The sequence below is a fragment of the Ambystoma mexicanum genome, chromosome 11 (assembly GCF_040938575.1).
Source record: "Ambystoma mexicanum isolate Mex_15411 chromosome 11, UKY_AmexF1_1, whole genome shotgun sequence".
NCBI classification, from domain to species: domain Eukaryota; kingdom Metazoa; phylum Chordata; class Amphibia; order Caudata; family Ambystomatidae; genus Ambystoma; species Ambystoma mexicanum.
Genome location: NC_090934.1, coordinates 428,419,866 through 428,445,495, shown reverse-complemented (window position 1 = coordinate 428,445,495; position 25,630 = coordinate 428,419,866). Strand labels below are relative to the sequence as shown.

The 25,630-nt window shown below is 44.6% G+C and overlaps 1 protein-coding gene across 2 annotated transcripts in view; it reads left to right on the top strand.

The window, feature by feature from the left end:
- Positions 1-25,630, top strand: part of CRY2 (cryptochrome circadian regulator 2) — a 190,919-nt gene that overhangs the window by 77,636 nt on the left and 87,653 nt on the right. For both annotated transcript variants that reach the window (XM_069623255.1, XM_069623256.1), the window contains exon 6: positions 1,721-1,861. In XM_069623255.1, coding sequence (XP_069479356.1) covers positions 1,721-1,861 — 141 coding nt within the window. The remainder of the gene's footprint in view (positions 1-1,720; positions 1,862-25,630) is intronic.

Below are 25,630 nucleotides of genomic sequence, written 5' to 3'. Positions count from 1 at the left end.
CTCCTGGCTAAGCGTTGATGCCCAACAAGCAGGAGCTTGTTTTAGCTCCTGCTCATCAAAGCTTAATTTTGATATTTGCCCTAGCATTCACTTTCAGCATACAAAATAGTTTAGCAAATCCCCAAGATACTTGTCGCATGTGGTTAACATGCTCAATATCCTGTTTACTTGTCTTACACCTTCACTAAAATGACATAAATAAGGTGGTCCATGCTGTTTCCACTTTTGCTAACACTGTCTTTATTACCATCAAGAGCCCATGACTCTGTACACCTTTTGTGAGAATTATTGTCTGTATTGCAGCTCCAGTGCTGATAATTACATCTACTTAGTTGTAGCATCTTGTCATTGTGACGTCTATTTCAGGACTGGTTTTGTCGCTACCTGTCAGCTCCTCGTTTTAAGTAATTTTGTAAATGACTCAGACATAGGATTAAGGAAATTGTACTGATCACAGTACTTTTAGGCTATTGACTCTTTCACATTACCAGTTGCAACACTTTACTGAGGAAAAGATAAGCAAGGAATGTAAGAGAAAAGTGTTCAGGGTCCACTGCAAGGCCCGGTCTTACCGATGTTCTCAGGAACTGCTTTTTTGGAGAAGAACGACCAGCCTTCTGAGGAAGCCACCTTGTAGCTGCCTGAAACAACTATTCAGGTGAATCCCACAGATGGAGATCCAAGTGCTTGGGGAATGAAATCATCCCTTATGGGGGAGGAGTTGCCCTTTGATTTCCTGGTCACAGTAGCAGAATAATCCAGGTGACAAACATATCCTCATAGGCTGAAAGACCAGGAAATAACTGGTTCAAGGCAACAGAATATCCGGGTGAACAAGCAAGAGCTCAGAACAGGCTGAAGGATCAGGGGTGTAGCAATAACGAGCCAAGGAGCAATGAAGGAGGAAGCAAGAGGACAGTGTAAGCGGGCACAGAATCAGAGCAGTAATGGAGAAGACGTAAATAACAGCATTCAAAAGAAGAATTGCATGGCACAGCGTAGCAGGAAACCTATGCAATAAAGCCTACGATGAACCGAAAACACTGGTGCAGAGGTTATGGCTGCAATATTGTAGTGGGAACCGACGGCACCAAATTTGTTGTCAGAGATTCCAGTGTCTCGGAAAAGAGACGCGATCCATAACATATAGTGATGATACCATATCACTCTTTCCACCCACATTTAATATCCCAAAATATATTAATGTGTCAAATGGTTAGATACCATGAAGTTTATGTGTACCAAAGTTACTACAGTTCCTTCGTCGCCAGCATCCTTTTTGTTATGCTCCTGCCATGCATGGTAGCTCAGCAAGCCAAGCACTCACTTTGGGCATCTGTGTTCTGCCTGTAGGAAGCAGGTTGGAATCCTGTAGGCCAGACATACACCTTCATCCTTCTAAGGTCTCTGGTTTGTAGGTCTTTATTAAATGTCATTAAATAACTACAATTATCATAATTATCTAAGCCAACATTCTTTGCCGGCTCCTAGTGAAATGTGATGACGTGGCCTAATCCTTTAACAGTAAACCTAGCTAAATATTTCAATTTTGCAAGATTTTTTAGGGACCGTTTTCCTCGATTAGTGTGATCAGTTGTCAATTAGTGTTGTTGACCAATGTACTGTACAGCCTTAACAAACTAATGTGTCTTCAAAACCGTCTCTTTATGTTCTGCTGGTCATCAGTCTTATGCCTCATTCTATTTTCAAAATGTTACAGGCATGGGTGGCGAATTACGAGAGACCAAGAATGAACTCTAACTCACTCCTCGCCAGTCCTACAGGGCTGAGCCCATACCTGAGGTTCGGATGCTTGTCTTGCCGTTTGTTTTATTACCGGCTCCGGGACCTTTATAAAAAGGTAAGTAACTACTGATGGAAGTGAAGGTAAATTGGATATGTACAGAAGGTAATTTGAATCATACATACAGGGCCATAGAGTTGTATTTATTATGTTTTCCATAGGGGTCTAGCCTCTTAAGTCCATCTTTCATAGGGTATCAGGTCGGATGAATGATGCACATTACTCTCTGCCTCTTCCAGGAGGATGGGGACAACTATCTCTTTTGAAGATCTTTCAGCCATAATGTAGGAAGCAGGTTGGAATCGTGTACGCCACACTTACGCCTTCACCATTCGAAGGTCTCTGTATTGTAGCTCTTTATTAAATGTAATGATATAACTATAATTATCATCATTATCATAAACATAAGGTGTGCTGTCAGTCTCAGACTGATTCCTACTGTGCCAATAGCCACCGCTTCTTGAAGCAGCATTCCAGTTTTTGGCAGTTGAATGTGCAACAGAGAGTCTTGGGGACCCTTCATTTTTTTGGTTCGGGGGTCCCGCAAATTGCCTGTGTGCCAAACCCCAAAATGCGTTAATATGGCCTTGACTTAAAATGTTCAGGCTCAATTTCACAGGGAACAGAAGTAAAGCATAAGCAACAGACACATCAGCACCAGGGCTCTGTCTTCAGATCGTTTTACTCCATTAGATCAAATAAAATAATGTCACCACTTTCCATGGATGCAAGTGGAGCCTTGGTGAAGGAGTAAACACACATTTGTTTGAAGTGCTTCCCTTCCCTCCACTGACTGCAGGATGTTGGATGTTCATGTTGCATTGTGCAAGTGCGCACAGGAGCTACATATCTAGTTCAGGAGCTCTTTCCCACTTGGAGTCCTCTACCTTAAAAGAAGCCTGTGCAGAAAAACCCTATTGCTAGTCTCAGCTGGAATATTAGCAACAGGGGGCCTTGACCAGCCATCTGCTTCAAGAGAGTTTACACCTTTAATTGCAGATTTTCAAATGCTATGCATGTCATACATAGTGCCAAGATGCCTGCAGGTGTCAATCAATAACTACAAGCAGTTACCTATCACCTATACTCTTCTGGCTTGCATGGCTCTGAAAGAAGTACAGCAATATGGTGGGTAGTTTAAAAATATCTCAAGTTGTACTTTGGCTGGTGATAAATAACCCAGTTCTGGATTTTAAGTTCACTTTATATTGCATTCTTGTACATGTAGTGCTGCATTTATAAACATACGGGTATGCAATCTGGTAAGCAATAGAAATGCTAGGACTCATAGATTATGATTTGAGAACTCTATTTTGGCATATTTTTAAGAGACAGGAGTGTGCATGAAGGAATGGTGCTAAGTGAGAAAAGTGGATTGTGGTTTTTCTGCATTTCTACTTTTAGCAGGCAAATGAATATTCGTATTTAGCAGTGCATTCGCATGCATTTCACTGTTCTGCACCAGAAAAGAAAACATGCATGTGCTCGAGTTCTGCCACGACCAAGTATGTCTCTAATCTGCATGCAGTCGGTAAAATGCTGTTCAACTGGGTAATAGTGACATGTCATTTTTAAAATGCTGTAAAGCTATTTGTACTGACTGGGATGCAGCGAGTTTATTAAATACTTTGCCTGTTGCAATTCTTTCTTGTAAGTGTGATTGTTTGCGTCATTCAAACTGCAATACGTGCATCTGGTCTCAAAGCACCCCATTTAGAAATTGATCATCCAAAACAACAAATTGAATCACAAAGTAAACACCGGTTGACTTTTTTGTAGCACTACCCATTTTTCATGACATCGCACACAGCACAAGCTGCATGCTCTTGTCAATCAATGGCTTCAAGCAGGTAACCTCATTACACCGTTTATTTTGTTGTGTGTCTTGAAAGTTCAGTAATAAAATGCAAAGAAGATTATTTTTGGGCTCACAATGCTTTATTTCTTTTTTTAATTATCAGTGTTTTACAGTTTACATTAAGCTATCCGCACAATTGCTGAATATAAAACAAAAAACCTTATTTCATTCATCAGTACGACTATCATACAAATTCATGTCTTAAATACATAATTCATAAAAATATTTCATGCTTCTGTGCAATTAACAAACATACTAATTCCATCAATCACATTTTACATTTCCACCCACAGTTTACTAAGTGACCAAAATAGCTCTGTTTTGATGGTATCTACATTATGTAGAAATTTGCCTAGGAACTTCAGGTGCTTATCTTCCAGACCCTTGCAAATGGTTAATACATGTCGGTATCTTTAGTAATATGTTGTAACTTACAAACCCTGAAATATCTATATTTGATTTCTACAGTGCCAAGAACCACAGGCAGCAAATGTGGGTATTACATTCATCCTTAATAATGTTATGGTCTGTTATGTTATTTTATGTTACTGTGCATTTGTATAGTGCCTTATATACCATTGGTATGATGTCAGAACGCTGTGGGTTGAATGTCCTCCGGGTGTGCCTCCACTGCGGTTTACATGGTGTGTAGATGCATTCTAAGCTAGGCATGGTGCAGTGTTTGTGTGGGATCAGTAGAATGTGTGCAGCAGGTCGTTGACCTTGCGCTCTGCATTCTGGCGGTTGTGGTACTTGTGTATGAGATTATGTGTACAGCTAGGCCGATTTTCTTCATTGGGGTATAGCTGCCTTCTAAAGACTGTTGAAGTGTCCGTGTTGTGTAGGTATGTGTGCAGCTATTGATCCAGGAGTATGGCTGCCTTTTACTGTTTGCTGGTGAAGAGGAGAGAGTGAGCATATCGGTGTTTGTGAGTGTCTGTGCGCATTGGTGGATGACCCCTATTCCTGATTATCTTTCAGTGCCTGCTGATCTGACTGTATCTATTCTAGAGGTTCGGAGCATCAGTTTTCCGAGAGAAGTTCACTGTCTAGTGTGGAGTTTGTTCTGAATACCAGGCTGGATGTTGTCTTTCCCTGCTATGCAGTGTCATTGATGTTGAGTTGGCCTATTCTTAATCTTTACTGGGTTAAGCGAATTGCAGGTCTATGGTCGTCCCTGTGTTTTGTTGAGTCTGCCATTGATTATTGGATGATACCTTCTCGTTGTGTGGTTACATCCAGTCCTGTTTTATCGGATATAGGAGTACGAACTAGATTTGAAGGTCTAGCATCAGTGGCTGTGGTCATCCCAGTCTCATCCCAGTCTCAATGAGACAGCAGTTGCTCATAGAAAGACACCTTCTCAGTGTGCACTTCAGTTTTGTTCTATCAGACATACAAGTACCTCCTAGGTATGTACACTGGTACTCAGTGATAAGAATATTCTCCTACAACTGGGCGAAGGGAATTAAGCCAAATACCTCTGAGGTTTAAAGTAATTAAAACCCAGTCTGGAGAAAACACACAAGGAGTTTAAACCAGTTACATACTCATGGTTGATGCACCAGTCCCAAGCCATCGCTTTTCCTATAAGCTCCTGCTTCAATGTCAAAAGTATTTCCTCCAATCCAAAAGCCCTCTGCCGACCCCTCCTGCCTGGCTAACTACTGCCCTATCTCTATATGGGCAAACTCCTGGAGAAGCTGGTCATCTCCCAATTGATCCAACACACTGAATCTGTTGGTTGTCTCCACGACCACCAGTCGGCTTCAGAGCAGACAGAGGCACAGAATCTGCTCTACTGAACACCCATGAAGACTTGCTCTCAAATCTCAATTCCAACTCTCCATCTATTCTTATACTTATGGATCTTTCTGGTGCTTTCGACATGGTAACCTTTGTCACCCTGACAAATCGGCTCTGTGACACCCTTGGCATCACAGGCTTGGCACTTGACTGGTTGACCTCATTCCTCTCCGACCGACCTTCCCAGGTTCAACTGGGCCCTTTTGTCTCCCCTATCACACTCTCCACCTGCAGCATCCCATAATGCTCTATCCTCTTGCCGTGGCTCTTGAACATCTACCTTGCCCCTCTGGCCCCCCTGATCTCCTCCTTCTCTCCTCACTGCCAGTGTTATGCAGACGAGACACAGCTCTCCTTCAAGCTTCCCTCTACTGCCTCCTCTTCATCTTCTTTCATACCTCACTGTATGACTGCTATTCAGGCATAGTGTGCTGCCAATGATCACTTCGTTAATACCAGTAAAACGTAGATCCTTCTCATTGGGACCCCAGCTCCCTCCTTCCCTTCCACCCTCTGCCCGCCCACTATGGGTGCCCTCCCCTCATCCTCTTGTGAGGCAAAAAACCTTGGTGTCATCTTTGACTCCTCTCTCTCCCTCTCGCTTCACATTGCAGACCTTGCCAAGAAGGCTCACTCTCAGCTGCACATCCTCAGAGACATTCTCCCTTTCCTCACCTTCCCCCAGAAACTCAATGTCTCCAGAGCTCTGGTCCTTTCTAGGCTGGACTACTGCAACAGCCTCTTTCTCAATCTTCCTTTATCCTCCCTTTGCTCCCTTCAAATAATCCTGAATAGAACTACGAGACTTATCCTTGACCTCAAGCGCAGGGACCGCATCTCTCCAGCCCTAAAATCCCTCCACTGGCTCCCAGTTGATGCTAGGATCAAGTTCAAGACCTTCTGCATCATCCACAAGGCCGTCTGGGGCCTGGGACCCTGCTACATCCAACTCTCTCTCCCTAAATACCTCCCGACTAGAGCCCTTTTGGTCTTCTAGCTCCAACTCTGCAGATCAGAGGCTTCGCTAAGCAGAGAGTGAGGAGTATATCTCTCTCCTCCGTAGGAGCCTACCTCTAGAATGGCCTCCCTGTCCCTCTCAGGCTTGAGCCGGATCTCCTTAAATTCTGGAGGCTCCTCAAGACCCTCCTTTTCTCTTCTTCCTTCTTCCCCTCCCCTGTTAGCACCCCTGTCTGCCGCAGTGAATGGCTGCATGGTTCCCTCTGAGTTCTACAGGGCACCAGGCCGCCCTGCTCAGTCCACCCCCCTCCTCACACTTATCATATGGTCCCTCACCCCCTTCACTCTATGCAATCCCTGGCACTTGCCCTCCTGGCCTCCCCTTACCGCTGCCTTGCCCCTGTAGCCCTCTTTTTAACACTCCTCCTTTTCACGTGCACTCTCCTCTCTACCCTGCACTTCCCTTCCCACCCTAGCACTTTGCATTTTGCGCAGGCCGGCACCACCCCTCTCCCTCACAACAGGACCGTCATTGTTATCTTTCTCCCTTGTCCCCCCTTTTTTTGTCTTGTGGTGCCTTGAAACACCATTTGATGTATAGGCGCCTTACAAATATCCAATAAATAAATAAATTAAATAAATCAGTAGACAATCCAATGTCAAGAGAAACATATTTGTTATTGTTCCTTATCGCCCTAAGTGTTTTATGTAAGTCCCCCTTTAGCACTGTGCCCAACATGGCCAACAGTGGACAGTTCAGGCCTTTAATAGCTTTTACATATAACATGCCTCGTTTTATAGAAAACATGGTGCATAATGACGTCTGTCCTAATTCCAGTCGTATGACCTGAATGGGAGTTCCCTACAGATGACCCAATAACTTTGTCCAGAGTATTCCTCAAGTTTATTTAACCATGATGCACAACATTCAAGGCTAGTTTCCAAGCCATACACTATAGATGGATGAACACTTTTCCTATAGGCTAATAATATACCTAGGAAACTGTATACTGCTGTTTTTGTGGCAAATCTCGTAATGCTAGCCAACAGGGTAGTAGCTCTCAGTTTCTACTATCCTATAACTCCCTGTTGCTTAATTTGTCCACCATAGTGTATCTCAGATATACATAGGAATTGACTTTGGTCTTTCTTGATCCAAAACACATGATCTTATTTTACCTTATGTTTATCTGAAGATCATTTTGTTTGACCTATTTGAAAACAGCCTTAGCACTTCTGTTAAGGCCAACAAACATAGGCGTTTTAACTATTTAAAAGTACTTCATGCCCTACAATAAATACAACTTTGGCATAGTCCATGAGAGCTTGCTAAAACAAATATATATATATATATATCTCCTTCAGTTGCAGAGACCCCAACCCTAGGCCCGGGTGTAGAATGTGCAGGGCTACCCAGTCAAGCAACCCTGGCTACACCACTGAAGTGATCCATGCTTTGTGGGAAATCATTTGTTTGGTGTAACGTTTGGAGGCCTGCCCACAGGATGGGACAAAACTGGAGTCCTCAGCAGTGAAGTTGTGCTGGAGCCTCAAAGTGGAGAGTCCTCCCCAGAGCTCAATCCCTGCAATCGCCGTTCTTAACACCGCCAACATATGCCGAATTAGTCTGTTATCGTCCAGTGGTTCGATATAATCTTCCTTGAAGCACAACATTACAGCCCAATGGGTTTTTAGTACTGCGATGGCAGTTCTTTATTTTCCATAGTGCCTTTTTTCATAAACCTCTTGCCTTACATAGGACATCCCCACCCATGTAGCTCCTTTTAGCACACATTCAACATAGCTTCAAGTCTTGCAAGCCTCAGCACCATCTACTTAATATGATTTTACATCATTATTCTTAGGTTTTATTACAGATTGCTGCTGAGGTCTCCCCTCGTCCCTATATTTCTCTCCCTGCTTTGGTCTATGTCACTTCTCCCAGACTGACACACAGGAGAGTTTACCTGCTATACCCTGCTAATAATAATATAATAAAAACAGGTTTTTATACAGCCCTTCATGCCAGATTCTAATTACGTTTACTTAAATATGGGATCTTTGACTTAATAATATTTCTAACATCTCGTTAATGATCGGAACACTTTTTTGGTTTCATTAATACTGAGAAGACTTGTGAGTCGGAGGACCCAATTCCCCTTTTCTGCCCTACACGAGGAGATCTATGAAAGCTTTCTTTTCTCATTTTAGGGCTTTTTAGTCATCACTTGTTCTCACAATGTAATTATTGTGAAGGTGCTGCACCGTACCCAACATTTGATAAATACGTTTTCTAAACATTTTTGCAGACTTTCTCATTTTTCTTTTCAACAGTTTTTTTTCTAGAAACAGCTTCTATTTTTCCCCTAATATTGTTTCTTTCTTTCCCTTTCCCTTTTTCAGTCCCAATAATTCTGCTGTTAAAAAAAGTGCTTTGAATGTGGAAACGTTATTTTGGTATTGCAACTGCTCTTGTGCTGGTCAAAAAACTGCAAGACGGCCTTTGTCATTTTGGTATAAGTCCTACTAAAACGTGTTCACTTGTCTAAACCTTGTGATGTTTTAACTGGGTTGAAATAATTTTTGGGTGTTTTCTCGCACCTTCTTTTAAGAAGAGTACCCATTGTTTATATGTTCCCATAGGAACAAATTTACATGTTTTCCAAACCATGCAGTGGATGGCCATTCCAGTTGGATTTTCTGTTCTTTCAAGAAGGAATGGAGAGGGCCACTGGGAAGATATGTTTTTGTGTGACTGATAGGGGAGGTAAACATTGGTTCGTAGGATGGTTTAATAAAACTCTCAAGAATGTTTCTGCCTTTTCATTCTCTTTGATTACTGTTTTACAGCCCAACAAGTTAGTTATTGATATTCAGGTTCGTAATTGAATGCTCTTTCAACTAGTTAGGCCAACATCTTTTCAACTTTGTCTAGTGCTCAAAATATTGAACTGGGTTTATATGATTTTTCTGGGTACTTTTCTTTGCCTGAGTTTAAGGTTGCATCCAAACCTCTACGTTTACCCCACAATCAGGTTTATAGTCTGTCCATGCTCTTCTCATTCACCACTCTCCTTTTATATTTGTCTCTAAATAGTGCTTCTCTCTTTTTCTGCTTCAATCTGTTTTATTTCAAAATTGAATTTTATTGTTTTTTTAAAACGAGGAACCACAAAATATATAATTCTCAGACCACAGTATTTAACTTGAATGAACATCCTTGTTACTAAACCCCCAACCCTTACCCAACCACCCCAGCACATTAAGAATGTGCAAAGTCTTACACAAGTTGTCGCACCCTTGCCTCTGCAGGATAAACCCAGTCTGGTCCCAGTGGACCAGCCTAGGCAGGTGTAGCTCAAGTCTAGATGCAAGTATCCTAGCAAAATATTTGTGCATCTCGGTTTAAAAAGGAGATGGGCCTCTACCAAGAGCTGTATGTGCAGTCCTTGCCTGGCTTCGGGATGACCACTGTCAGCGCGTGCAGGAAGACGGCAGTAGTGCACCATCTACCATGATCCAATTAAAGAGCTTGGCTAGGGGTTCCTACAGCAGGGTTTGATACTGTTTATAGAAGTCTGCAGTGAACCCATCCTCCCCCGGGGCCTTACCCACCTTTAACCCACCGACGCTACCTCCTCACCCATGATCTCTGCCTCCACTGCCACACCTTCCAATTCTGTAAGTTGGGGGAGGGACTGGCTGCCCAGATATCTATGTATCTCATCCTCCGACGTCCTTGCCGTCTAGGCGTATAGCTTCTGGTAATAGGCTGTACACTTTCCTGGGATATCGCCTCCCCTATCCACCAGCCCCGCATCCAGCTCCCGGATCTGGTCAGCCCTCCTTTCCACCCGGTTTCCTTGCACCCTATTAGCAATGATACTACCCGCAGCGTCTCCTTTTTCATAGTATTTCTGCCTGGCATACCTCATTTTTTGTAACCACCTCCCCTATTAGGACCGAATGATATGATATGATATGATAGGTTAGTTATAACGCGCTTAATACCCAGAAGTTTCTAAACACGGACTCGGGGATCAAACCTGTGTTGCTCCATGTCGTCTTGCTTCCAATGTGAGCACGTTGTCCCTGAGCTATCCTCCCGAGAATAAAGTTCCTGCCTCTTTATCCTCATTTCTTCTAGGAGCTCCATCTTATAGGAAACCTTCTTTGTGAGCTGAGATCTCAGGCCCTTCAAGCCCTCCCTTAGCCTGACTTCCACCAAGCACTGCTCCCTCTTCTTCCAGGCCCCCTCTGCTATTATCAATCCCTGAATCCTAGCCGTAGCTACATCCCACACCATGGCCCTGGACACCTCACCATTGTGTTTTGCCTCAAAGTATGCCCCTATCTCCCTGCCCAAGAAATCCCAGAATACCCGGTTCCTTAAAAGCATGTCATTGCACTTCCACCTGTATCCTTGCCTACGGTGTCCCCCCACTCTCCAGTCTGCCACCACTAGTTCATGGTCAGACCACATGATCGTCTCCACCCTAAGCGTCCCTATGCCGGGTATTTGCTCCTGCGGAAACAGTAAGAGGTCTATCCCTGTGTATGTCTGGTGGGGGGGGGGAGAAAAACGTATACCACCCCTGGGCCAGAGAAGTGATATCGCCATACATTAGTCCAAATGTGGTCCGCCACGAGATTCCCAAGGTCGCTATTGTCTTTAGTAGTCTTCTTCAATCTGTCTCCTTTCACTGACAACCAGTCCAGGGCTGCATTCGCTATGATGTTGAAATCTCCCCACAAGAGAGTGGCCCCCTCAGCCCAGTCCTCTAATAGTGTGAACATCTGATGCAGGAAACGTATCTGGGCCATATTGGGTGCATACAATGTGGCCAACGTGACTTTAACCCCCTCATGGAACCCGTTCACCCCTGGGAATCTTCCCCCCGAACCCTCTCTTGACTTGGATCTCCCTCATTTATAAAGGCTTCCCCAACAGGATGCCCACCCCCTCCTTCTTACAGTCCTGATGTGAAGCCCAGCAGACACTCCCTACCTCCCTGCCTTTTTTCGCAGATTCCTTCCCCTGCCTATAGCGGATTTCCTGGAGGAAGAGGGCTGCCAAGTGCTGCTTGCACATCAAGTTGCTATACTTCCTTGATGTGCAAGCATGCTATACTTCCGCAACCACGCAAACCTGCACATAGCGGTGCTAGTAGCCATGGCTCTGCTGATGCTACCAGCAGAATCCAAACCTGACTGAAGAGACTTGCACATGGCTTCTTTGCTGTCTCTAACTATGGCTAAGAACCCTTTGGGCATGTGCCATGGAAATGCAGTCCCGTAGAGTGAACGTAGACTGTGTGAGGGCACATGTGGAGTTGGCAGATTTGAGTGTCATATTCCCTGCAGAAAATACTTCCTTCAAGGCCTCTTCACTCACAGACTGGCACTTGGAGCAGTCTGAGGTGTTATGGTCCGCCCGAGGCACCACAAACAGATACAATGGGGATCGGTCAAAGACATTTTCCACCCACAATCACGACACTTTATGAACCCGGTCTTCAGGGTTTTCTGTGTTGATGAAGAAGACATTTTCTCAAATTCTCTCTCGAAATAACAAAATTTGTCACGAAAGTGAAGAAGCGGGCCGTATTTCTCACAGCTAAAGCTGTCGTGGAAAAACGAAACTGAAGCCAACGGGCGCTGTGCGTGCTATATATACCTTCGCTTACATCATCCCCGAGACAGAGGCCCTCGAGGGACATCGAGTCGGTGCCATCGATGCACAGCATCCTCTGCCGAAAACTAATGTCCTAAGCAGCTGAAGCTGGATATCATATGTCAAAGATGAGGAATACATGGGAGGAACATCCTGTCGAAAGAACGTTACCAAGGGTGAGTAACTTGTTCTTTTCTATGTGTCCCAAAACCTTCTCAGAAATGAGTCCAGGTCTTCCTAAATATTCATGCAAGCACTTGTCTCATACACTTATACTGCTTTTGCTCACAGGTACTCCACTCAAGAATCACTTTACTTCCACTTTATCTATTTTATTTTATTTTATTTATTGAACATTTATAATGCGCCTATTCAGCAAAATAGTATTTCCAGGTGCCACAAGGCAAAAAAAAGGAGGGGGGACAGCTGAGATAATAACAACAAACAGTCCTACTAGGTCTTGTGATATTCGATTGTGCACGTGCAGTAAAGAGAAGACCCCTGCAGAGTTAAAAAAAAACTCTGGTTTGAATATGACTGCATTTTTACAATCGAGAGGATACATGAATATCCATCATTGAGCCATCTAAAGTGGAAGCACAAGAAACAAGGAATATTGGCCCCATTTTTTAGCAATGTATCCAGCAAAGGCAATAAGGCATCCTTTTTACGGTTTTGTTGGAATTTATTCCTGACCAAACAGATTCTGATTAGACTTGGCCAACTGGAAGTAGATCAGGATGGATACCAGTTATGTAAAGATGTGACGCAGATGAAACCATTCTGTCCAGCAGTGAAGGGTTGAGGTGGAATCATCTTTAAAATGTGTATTATCCTTGGAACGGGGGGGAGGGTGAGGAAGTATGGTCTGCGTATTTGTCAGGTCGTATAACCTCTACAGTAAAATCTCTTTTTTTTTTAATAGCACATTTTATTGGTTTTATGATAGACGTTACAACACAAGCATCCAGGGGAGACAAACAAAGCTATTAACACTACTTTAAAACAGCATTAGATCCGTGTCGACTGCATGGCGTATGACTTGCATTCCTCCACGTTCGTACCTTTCCTGCATCAGTGTCATTGCATTAGTTACTTTTCGTAATACAACAAATCATTGTGCATCTTCCCATTTATGCCAAATCTTTCCAGCTTTCTCAGGGCATCCTCTAGCCCGGTATATCCTCTGTTCCATCGCTATACAGGCATCTACATCTGCAATCCACTGTTCAACTATCGGTACCTCGTTTGAGCCCCATGATTTCGCAATGTCCCTTTTTCATCAAGGCTGTTGTGGTTGAAAAGAGCGTCTTGTCATATCTTGTCATTTCATAATCACTATCAATTCCTAATAATAACAATTTTTGGTCTCTAGGTATGCTTTGTCTCATAACTTTCGTGAGCAAGTTACAACATTCATGCCAATATTGTTGTATCAGTGGGCATTCCCATAATATATGAAAAAAGGTTCCTTCCTCACGTTGACAACGTAGGCAGTTAGGGTCTGTGCTCCTTTCCCAGCGGTAGAGTGCCACCCTCGGGTAATATACCCTGTGTAGTACCTTAAGCTGAATGAGCCGGAGCCGGATGAGATGACCGTTTCACGTGGATGCATTAGGGCTATGACCCAATCTTCCAATAGAATCTCCCCAACATCCTTTTCCCATTTGGATTTCAGACTCAACAATTCCGGTGTAGCAAAGGATGTTATTACACTATACATGGGGAGGTGGTTTTGTTATTTATTCTTCCAATCACCACATTTCTCTCTATAGGAGTACAATCTGGCAAGTTAGATAACACTGGGAGGTGTTTATGTATTGCATGCTTTAACTGCATGTGATAGTATCTTTCATTTTCTGAGAGATTCAATTTTCCCTGCATGTCATCAAAGGACAGTAAATTCCCATCCTCAATCACATCACCTACTGTTGGTATTCCCTTTATTGCCCAGTTTGGCCATCTCGGTAGTTTGTTCACCTCAGATAGGTTCTTATTATCCCAAAATGGTTGGACCGGGGTTACCTTCTTATCCCAGCCTATGAATTTGTGTATTTCCGCCAAAATCAGTGTGATTTGCGCCGTTATTTTGTGGGGGATATCGTGTCGCTTGTCTGATAAAGCATTTTCATTGGGTTTAGATCATGTCCCACGTTTCCCTCAGCCCTTATATGTGGCATTGTTCGGTCCCCAATGAGCATGTCATTCACTATTGCCATTTGACTCGCCCAGTAGAAAGTCTGTAGGCGGGGCAATCCGATCCCACCCTCCCAGATCGGTCTTTGGAGCATGCTCAGCGCTATCCTCGGTTTTCTGCCTCCCCATAATAGTTTTTTAAGTGTGCCATCGATTGTGTGGAATATTGCCGGTGGGATATGTAGCGGGGCGTTCTGAAGGATATATAGAAAAAGGGGTAGTGCCATCATTTTAAACAATGCTGCTTTCCCCAAAAGGGTCAGCGGTAAGGAGGACCAGTGATGTACATCCTCTTTAAAACTTCCCATAATCGGATGCAGAATCGTCTCTATGTATTCATTCGGATCTTTGCTGATCAGTATCCCAGGTAGCGGAATTGTGTTTTATCTATTTTATACGGGCAGTCCTCTGGGGTTATACTATCATCTCCTTTAACTGGAAATAGTATGGATTTGGTCCAGTTTACTCTAAAACCACTGAAGAAACCATATCTGCTCAGGAGATCTGTCACTATAGAGCAGGAGCTGATCGGGTCTCGCAGGTATACCAGTAGGTCGTCCTCATAAATGGAGACTTTGTCCTCCCAGTCTGTCAACCCCTGGAAACCTCTCCAGTTCTGTGATTCTCTCAGTAGTCTTGCCAACGGCGCTATTGCGAGTGCAAAGAGTAGTGCCGACAGAGGGCAGCCTTGTCGTGTTCCCTTACCCAGCCTAAAAGGTTGGGAGGGCCAACCATTGACCCTAGTTTCCGCTTCTGGGGAGCTATAGAGTAGTTGCAACCATCCCATGAACTCTGCACCAAAGCCCATTTCACGCAGTATCTCCCAGAGGGCCTCCCAATATACAGAGTCAAATGCTTTTTCAAAGTCTATTGCCAAGAGTGCTAGGGGGTGCTGGGATTCTTGCGATCTTTCAAGTGCTAGATGTAGTCTCCGTATATTCATGCGTGTTGACCTGTTCGGCATGAATCCACATTGGTCTGGGTGCACCAGTGATGTTATGACTCCCTGCAGTCTATTAGCTTATATTTTGGCTAGGAGCTTTATTTCGCTATTTATAAGGGAAATTGGTCTATATGAGCTACATTGTTCCGTTGACTTGCCTGCTTTGGGGATTACTATTATGGTAGCTTTTCTGAGGTCGGCTGGTAATCGGCCCTGCTCTTTTGAATGTGTATATATCTTAAGCAAATGTGGGGCCAGTTCATTTGGACTTATGCTCTTCCCGATTTCAATCGGGAAGCCTTTCAGGCCCGGGGTCTTGCCAGATTGAAGTTGTGAAATTACTGTAACTAGTTCTTCTTCCGTGATATCTCTTTCTAGGAGGCATTTCTGCTTGGCATTCAGGGATGGCAGAGATATTTCATCTAGTATGGAGGTGTCTATGGGGCCAATGGGGGGTCCATAGAGGTCAGTATAATAAGTTGTGAATTGCTCTGCTAGATCTCTGTCTGTAAAGAGTGAATCTCCGTTTGGTTGGTTAATCTTCCTTACATGACTATATCCCATATCCCTGTGCTCCAGCCAGGCCAACATTTTACCTGCCTTGTCCCCGGTTTCATAGATTCTGGCTCTCATTGCTCTGTGGGCTTTTTTGGCATTGTCTAGTGCTATGTTCTGTAGTTGTTTTTGTGCCACGATAAGTGACCTATGCGTTTCGGGGAGGTTTTGTGCTATATGGGCTTCTTCTGCTTGTTTGACCTTTAATTCAGCTATCACCAATTTCTCTGCGTATTTCTTTTTGGTAGCCGCAGTACAGGAGAGAATCTCTCCCCGGAGCACTGGCTTATACGCTTCCCACAATATCCCGGGGCTACTCACTGATCCCTCATTCATCGCAAAATAAGATTTAGTTGTAGATTTTATGCATTCTACAAGTTCTGGGGATCCCAGGTAATAGCTATTAAGTCGCCAGGACACTGGGGGAAGTGGTCTCAAGGTTTCTAGTTCCATTAGTAAGGGGGAATGGTCCGATATACCTCTCGGGAGGAGTTTTGCCACCATTGCCTTATGAATATTCATTGCGGGTAGGAAAAAGTAATCGAGCCTGGATAGGGATGCGTGCACCCCGGAGTGATAAGAATATACTTTGACTCTGGGATGTAAGTCGCGCCACACATCCGTGAGACCCATTGCGGTGGCGAAAGTGGCCAATTTAGTGTTAATCCCAGGGTTTCTCGCTCGTAGGTGTGTACAATCTATCCCGACCTTCATCACTTCATTGAGGTCTCCCCCCAGGACTAATGTATCTGACATGTCATTGGCAATCAGTGGTATGATATCCTCCAACAATGCTGTCAACAGATTGGGGGGTGAGTAAGCAGCCAATAGAGTGAGTGTCTGGTTCCATAGTGTCCCTGCAGCATATACAAATCTTCCGCTCGTATCTTGGATTACTCTATTAAGGGTGAAAGGCAGTGTTTTGTTTAGCAATATGAGTACACCTCGGGAGCACATTCTGAAGCCCGCATGCAGTGCAATGCGATAGTTGGTTAGCTTAAATAAGTTACATGTTGTACCCGCCAAGTGGGTTTCAGTAAGAAATGCCAGGTCTGGTGTATGTTTGTTTAAGAATTGTGTGACAAGTCGCCTTTTAAGGCTGTTACCTAGCCCATTGACATTCCAAGTCAAGAATTTTTGAGTTTGCTGTTAGTGGGCTGGCTCAAAACGAGCGTACCTGATTCAGGGGTGTGTCTCGCCATGTAGTGTGGTTGTTACAGTGGTGATGCATCTTTGACGTAGTGTATATTCTGGTCGACTTCTGTTGGAAGGTACACGGATCTCTACCTGATTGAACGTGTTCCATGGTTCATTCCAACTTAACATTAACAACTCGCAACAAACAATTAACCCAATTTCCTTTTTCCCTCCTCCCCCCTCCCCATACTCCGCCCCACATCGAAGTATCTGTCCCCCAAACATCAGCCTTGAGAAAACCAAACCCATTCTTGGCCGAGAAACAACTCACTTATAACTCCCATAACAAATTTCCAGTGGGGGGCGTGGGTGACCGCCGTTCGAGCCGGCCGTCTTACTATGTGTTCATCCATGTCTTCTGTTGTCGTAGCATGTTCGTCCGTCTTGTGAGAGGGTGTTTATTCCTTCAGGTCACGGGATAATGGGGCCGACGGTGCGGTTACTAGCTGTGTACCAGTCCTCTATTATTTAAGCTGGTGGGTCTTGATCTTGCTCCGGTGGTAGTTCGGCTGGGGGTCCTTGATCTGACAATGCTCTAGGGTTGCAGTGGTTGTTTTTCTGAGCTGTGCTCCAGTCTCCTTCGATGTGCTGCTCTACCCATTGCCATGCTTCCTTCGCGTTTGTAAAGTGGACCGTCTCACCTTTGTGGTAGATTTTCAGCTTTGCCGGAAACACCACACCGTACTTTATGTTCAGCGAGTGCAATTGTTTCTTGAGTTGGTCGAACGACTGTCTCGCTTTCTGCACTTCTCTGGTGTAATCCGGAAAAATGCAATTCTCGAGCCATTGAAGGTTATTGTGCCCTTTGTGCGCGCCATTTGGAGTAGGGTGTCTCGGTCTGTGTAATTCAGAAATTTTGCTATAGTGGTGCGTGGTGGGGCACCAGGTATCGGGCGTCCTGTGGGCATGCTGTGTGCTCTTTTTATCGAGAAGAATTTGGAGAATTTCTTTGCATCGAGTATATCTGCGAGCCATTGTTCCAGGAATAACTCCATGCTTGATCCCTCTGTTTTTTCCGGTAGCCCTAAGATCCGGACATTGTTTCGCCTTGATCTGCCCTCGCCTTCATCCACTTTCCCTTCCAGCAGTTTCAGACGTGATGAGACTCTGTTCAGTTGTTGCTCTACGTTTCTCAACCTATCGTCTGTGCCAGAGATGCGCTGTTCCGCTTCCCCTGTGCGGGATGTCAGTTTCTGTAGGTCGTGGCGCAGGAGCGATACATCCGTGCTGATGCCGTCCATTTTTTGCTCCTTAGAGGCACGTGAGTCTGCTATTGCAGCCATAACGTCTCTCAGGGACATTGTGTTCCCCGATTCTTCCATCATTTCTGGACACCTCTTTTCCAGTAATGTATTTGACGAGGGTGTGGTGAATAGATCAATTTTACATTGGGCGCCCGTTTTTCGGACTTTGTCCTTGCCCATGCTAGATCCGGCAGGCAACGGTTAGTGTTATTACGTTTGTATTATAACTTGGCGATGTGGGGAAATGATCACTTATTTGTAATCCTACTATCAGTGCGGGTCCGCTACCACAACATCAATCCGCCTCCCTCGCTGTCTGGAGCTGCAGTGCAACTGCGTCTGTTCAGTATTTACGAGTCCGCAATTTGTGGTGTGCTTCAGGGGCCACTGTTGTCGAGGTGCATATCAGTATTGGTATCTGTGTTCAATTCTGTCTTACAGGTGCAAATTCTTGTGGTTTTAGGGTGGCCCACTCAGTGGGTTTCCCGACTCCCTTTGGGTGGTTCTGTGTACTTGTTGTTCCACGTATTGGGACGTAGAACCCACATCAGCGTTGGTTATGGCCGTATTCCGTTAGGTGCAGTGTTGTGAGCGTGTGACTGATTCGTATTCTATTCACTCTGCAGGACAATGCAGTTTAGCAGTAATGTTTGCGGGTTTCCTCTATGCATGAGCCGGTATTTCCCGGCAGGATTGACGCACGTGCTTGGGTTCTCTCTAAGGGAGTGGCTTATACTTCGACGCGGTTCGGTACAGTCGTTTTTACTCACAGTTAGTGCGGTTCACCTCGGAGTGTGCCATCCAGGTGATGCAGGTACGGTGTCTCATGCTTTTTATCGGCACCCGGGTTTCCACCCTTTTTCTCTGTGATGGTGTTTGGCTTTTGTTTGTTTGTTAAGGCGCTCCCTGCTTATACCTCTGGGGTAGCCTTTGGGTTTGTGAACATGGGTATTGCCTCTTTCCCAATCAGCGGTATGAAGTCTCCTTTTGTTCCAATGATGCATTTGTCAATCACCCTGATCAGGCCCTAGTGAGCAGGACCAGACTTCAGCAGTGCCTGATGATCGTTATCTATTTGTCCTTATGTTCAGCTGTAAAGTTCCAGGAATAATGCCGTACGTTGCCTCTCGGTGAGCACTTTCTTTTGCTAGGTGGCCGCAGTTTCGCAGCTCTGTTCTCATACAGCTGTTGCGGATGGTGCTTTAGTTCCTGTCCGGTATGTAAACCGGTCCTCTGCCAGTTAGCCTGTTAGTCGTACACCTTTGCTGCCAGGATTATGTCCCTGCCACTCACTGGTTCGGTATTCTTTTCCCTTTGAGGCTCAGCGGTCTCTCAGTCTCTCACGTGGATACCATGTCCCATACACCGCACTCACCGGTGTTATACGCCTCTCTTCGCTGTTCGATGTTCGTATGGTGCCATTTCTAATTCCGTGTATCAAGTGGTCTGTTATTTACCTCCTCTCATTACGGAAGTGGCACGGACAATTTCGCTTTCGTTAAGCCAGGGTTGTCGATACAAGGGATCTTGTTTGTGTTGCCTCTTGGATCCACTCATTACCAGAGTTCCAGACGTGTATGCTCCGGTGCCTCGGAGGGGCTCCAGGTGGTCTCTCTTCTTACTTCTCTCTTATTTGTTCACCGGGGCTCTTGGAGACATCCTGCGCACTCAGGTGGCATCAGCAAGCGGTCCTTCTCGATCTCTCTCGCCTCTGGGTGCAACACACACAGTTGATGGATCGGCTTGCTTGTCCACTTGATTCGCCTTTGGGGAGGCTCCGCTTATTTCGTACTGCTCCTGGAGAGGCGTCTGCACCAAGTCAGGGCATTCGCTTGGAGGTCGGCGTTTGTTTGTTGGGGATCGCCTCTTTACCCGCTGCGTAGTTATGCAGCAATCTGCGTCAGCTACGGGGCCCTCGATTTCTTGTAGGAAGATCGCGACCGGGCTCAGCGATTTTGCTGGATTCACATCTCCCGGATGCCGGCAGCCATCTTGTGTGTTGCGTTCCGTCTGGGCGCCAAGTTTGTCCCTATGCTTTTCTTTATCACAGCGTTAGGCTCCCAGTCCGTTACTTCTGTGGATTGTGCCCCGGGTTGTGGGCTCTCAGCGGGTGCGTTTTGTGGCTAAATCCGACATGGATGGCGGGCTATTTAATCAGGATGTAAGCTGTGGGCTCGGGAGCTCCGGAGGCTCACGTCCGCATCTCTCTGCAGTTGGCCACGCCCCCCAAAATCTTTTAAATTAGAGGAGTATTTTACGTGAAGTATCACAGGTAAAAATGAAATGGTAGAGTGTGATTCTATGTGAGTATTAGCTTCATAATTCTTTTTAGATTGATAATTGAAAAATTGTTCCGAAAATCGTGAAATTTTAATGTGTTGTGTTTGTGTGTAGTTTCATCAAATTGTATGTATGCCCTTTTAGTGATATAAGGTTTGAGAGATTGCTTTTACATTTTTGGAATTCATTATGTCTAATATTTGGTGGATTAACATTTTAGGAATCTTTTGTGTGATTATTAACTTCTTTTTACTTTTTGTATTTTAACCATAAAACAATAATTAAAAAAAGTAAAGAGAAGTGCAAAAAGCAGGTGGTGGGGTTAGTCGGGGGGGAGAGAGGGTGGGTGGGGGAGAACTGCATTCAATGCAGGGGGCGAAGGAGGGCCCAGGAGCAAGGCAAGTGCTGAGGGGAGCCCAGGGGGGTAAGTGCCAGCGGGTGTGGACAGGGTGAGGACCACACCTAAGTGCGAGGACTGGGGTGGAACAGACTCCAGAGTGATGCCCAGCCCACCAAGCTGGACGGGGAACCAGGAGGCAGTGATGGTCTGATGGAGGTTAATGTCTTAATAGAGGTATAGTTCCATCCCCCTGATTCACTTTAAAATGCCAAACTCTTAAAATGTGCTTATCAAGACAAAATACAAAACCAGTTGTTTTTGAGGAGGGGTGGTGTTTATCTGCTACGGTTAAGCTAATAGCCCTAACGGATATCTCTGAGGTTCTTAGAGATATGAGGAATTCTTTTTAACTCGGGATGTTTTAATCGAATGTACCTTGCTGATGATGAAAATATTGTATGCATTTAGAAATCATTTTGTATACCTGATGACCTGATGTCGAATAAAGGTGGAATGATTGAGTCAGAAGGCTGTGTCTTGGCAGTGATCCTTTCATCTTTCTCTGGTACCTCACACACCCCTATTTCCACTTCTCCTCCCCTTTTGTTTTCCTCCCCATTCCCGTCTGGTTTTCAATTAGATAGATTGGCCATGCCTCATTTTCCCTTCTAATGGTGATCTTCCCTACTGAGGTCCGTAGAATGTTTTTGGGTTTCTGGGTTAGCGGCATGGGAGACGTCAAGGGGGAGGCCACCAGTGCCAATGAATGTAAGAGGTGAGGGCTGGGGTAGTGTGGTGGCGGGGCCACGCTGGGGGATAAGGTTGCAGGAGGGCCTGTCCGTTTGCAGGTTTCAAAGAGCTTTTACCTTTGATATCTTGATTTCCAACTCCATTTCTTTGTGTGCGAGGGTTTCCTCTTCCAGAGTGATCTTTTAACCATTGGTGGCGACTGAGGCCGATGCTGCAGGCATGGACACAAGCACTGCATCCACAGTTCCCAATGGAACCGCCTCCTCTTGTCTCTTGGGGTTCTCCTTGGGACTGACATATGTGTGCAAGTAAGTTGCTTTTGTTCAAGTCACTGAGCTTGACTTTTTATTTCTTCTCAAGATTTTGTAGGTCGTCCATTTTCAGAGTGACCAGCTCACTTTCCTCTATGAGCTGAACCTGCGCCATCATCTTGTACTGTTAAGTATGGTTTACTTGTGAAGTGCAGACTTTTTTTTCCACAATATTTGTTTTCTGGAAACGGTCTTGAATCCCTTCTCTGCCCCAGATGTCAGGGAGAATTTCCAGAGGTTTGTGCTCAATCCGCCTGATGATCACTCAAGTCAGTGGTACTTTCCAAGTGCCCTTACCCTATCTAGAGTAGCTATGGTCGAGCAGCCAAGACACAGTTCTCCAGAGGGTCGTGGGGGGACAGAAATATAGCATAACAAGCTATTAGTTCAAATAATGGAATTTGCACACAAGGATACAGTTCTTTATGTACTTTGTGGGGCTTAGTATAGATACGGGTTGCGATAGAGAAGTGGTGGTTATGAAATTACTGCTATTTTTACAGCACTGCCATACTATGAGTTTGGCGATGATGTGGAGGCTTAGCTGGAGGTATCTCCTCAACATTTGCTCCAAACACTGCAGCAATTTCTGTGGCAGAAATCTCAGCCGTGGTAATTCTTCCAACATTCGCATGGAGTCCTATGGACTCAGAAAATTTGAATTTACACCCCCATCCTGCCACTTATAATTGGGCAAACTTTGCCCTATTACATGTGGTGGTAACATTAATCAAGTGCAGAGCTAATTCCTTTGGAATTACAAACAAACTCATAATGAGACAGTAGCAAGCCAGTGAGTTAACAAAAACACAGACACTAGTTATGCGGTACTTGCTCTTGATTTATGAATGTATATAATGTTGCTTCCCATCTCCTCCAGGTTACTCTTCAGTCCCTCCTCACTGAAGGTAGGGTAGTCCCCAGTTCTTTTTGAGGAGGGGTGGTGTTTATCTGCTACGGTTAAGCTAATAGCCCTATGGATATTTCTGAGGTTCTTCTGCCTCTTCTTCTGTCACCTAGCAAAAGCGTCGAAATGCATGGATAAGATTTTTAGAGATATGAGGAATGCATTTTAACTCGGGATGTTTTAATCAAATGTACCTTGCTGATGATGAAAATATTGTATGCATTTAGAAATAATTTTGTATACCTGATAACTTGATGTCGAATAAAGGTGGATTGATTGAGACGGAAGGCTGTATCTTAGCAGTGATCCTTTCATCTTTCTCTGGTACCTCACACACCCCCATTTCCACTTCTCCTCCCCTTTTGTTTTCCTCCCCATTCCCTTCTGGTTTTTAATTGGATAGATTGGCCATGCCTCATTTTCCCTTCCAATGGTGATCTTCCCTATTGAGGTCCATAGAATGTTTTTGGGTTTCTGGGTTAGTGGCATGGGGACAGTCAGGGGAGGCCACCATTGCCAGTGAAGGTAAGAGGTGAGGGCTGGGGGAGTGTGGTGGCGGTGCCAAGCTGAGGGATGAGGTTTCAGGGGTGACCCCCTAAAACAGCAGGGTAAAGGAGTGTGGAGGCAAAAGACCAACCTTGTGTCGTGAGCTTCATGGCTGCCTTCCACAAAGTCGGTCTGTTGTTTTTTCGAGTTAGACCCCGAACAGATCCTCTGCTCTTCTGGATGCTTTTCCCTGTTTATAGTTTTCCATTTGGCTCCACCCCTTTCTCTTTCTCTCCCATTGCCATTGGTGGCTTAGCTTCGCACTTGGGTTCCGGTGGCTCGAACCGGACTGCTGGGTCACTGTAAGAAAAGCCAGTACTTTGCGTCTCAGACGATTTTCCATGCTGTGAATTGGGGATGGAGGGAAGAAGCAGAAGTACAGATGAAAGGCGTACTTGCGCATATGTGTTTTCAGGGGACATGATATTCTTCTGTCCCTCGCCTGTAGGTCAAGGGAGTTTCCTGGTGGATTCCTGAAACCTCTTTGGCTGACCCAGCTCCCTTCTCTATAGCACTTGGCCATATGGCCTTCACAGAGCTCCTATCTACTGATGCAAATAAGTAAACACTTCTGTGTGACCCTCGAGGTTTTATCCAACTACAATGTCCAAAGCTCTAGCCTTTTGCTCCTAATCCAGTCTAAGAAACATTGTTCCCTCAACTGAGGCTGTTAATTCCACTGAGGGAGCAACACAGGCATCTGACTGGTTGTGTGGGACACAGACCCGATGCTGGGGCTATACCAGTGTTCAATGTAGGCCAATGTTAGCCTATTGGAACTTTGCGGTAGGAGTGTTTTGGCTTTGTCACATATGTTGCCAGTCGGCAACTGCTTTCAGTTCTAGGGATTCCGGAGGCAGTTTCATTGATGATGAGGGTCAAAAGATGCTGTTGGAAGCTGGAGGGTCAGCATAAAAGGTTGAAGAAGGGCTGAAGAAGGGCTGGGAAGCTTTGGAGCTGCTCTGGCCGAGAGGCAACTATTCCTTTTATGATGGCAAGCTTCCTGAATCCAGAATATTTGTGAAACTCAATCTGAATAAGCCAATGAGGTGCTCAGTTTTGGAAGAAGACATGAGTTGAAGGGAAACAAATCACCAACCTCCCTTTGGTCCCCTGAACAAATTGGCTTTGGATAGCTGGTGTAAATAGTTTTTGATTTATTTAGGCGTTTTGCAGTTGGCCAGGCAATCCACATATAGTTACTGGTTGACACTATGCTTTCCCATGTTCCCTTCTATCAAATGTATGCTCTTTATTGCCTCTTCTTAAGAGGAGGTCATTATGTCCAGATATGGACCCCTTGGTCTCTCTGCCAAGTGATTCAGTGTATACCTCACTGGTGAGACTTAATGAGAGGGTTTAGACAGGATTTCTCTGCAGGTTGGGTATGCAGGCTATGCACCTGGGCCTAGGGTACAGGTCTCTGAACTAATGGAAATATATTATTTTTGCTGTTGAGTGTTTTCTTTGACAAACTCCCATGCACCATGCCAAGGTTTGAAATATCCTAGGCCACTGAATAGTTTTAACTAGATGAAAGACTCAATTCAACGAAATGCCAACTTTAATTGTCCTAGAACAGAAAGTAATTTAAGATCAAAAGATAATCTCCTCCGAGTTTTATGGCTGTACTTTCAGGACTAACAACAAAAGAAGCTGTGCGATCAGGTAACTGCTTGGAGCCATTGTTGAACAAGAGCATTCAGCGTGTTGTGAGGGAGTTTACTTTATGATTCAATTTCATGTTTTGGGAGAGATTAGGTTTAAAAAAGGGGTGTGTCAGGGCTTTGAGACCAGATGCATCTATTAAATAACTCAAATATTCATTCTTACCTGAAAGATTTATAATGGTAAAGGAGTGACATTCACTGAATTAAAGTGTTTACCAATAGCTTCACATCATTTTTAATAATACCCTTCTAAATGGGTTTCATTTTATGGACTGTGGAAAGATAAAATAAAGTGTTCTTCCTGCAGAAACCGAGCATATGCATGTTGTCTCTTCTGTTGCTGAACAGTAAAATGCATACAAGGTAACTACTGAATCTCAAAATTCATAAGCTTGCTAAAAGTTGAAATGCGCAAAAAAACACAATCCACTTTTATCACCTGGAATCTTTTCTTCATGCATAATACTGTTTGTTAGAAATATGCCAAAACACTGCTCTGAAATCACGCTTTGTAAGTCTTGGCATTTGCATTGCCATGCTGTTTTGCAAGAATTTACATATTATAAATGCAGGATTACATGTACCAGAATGC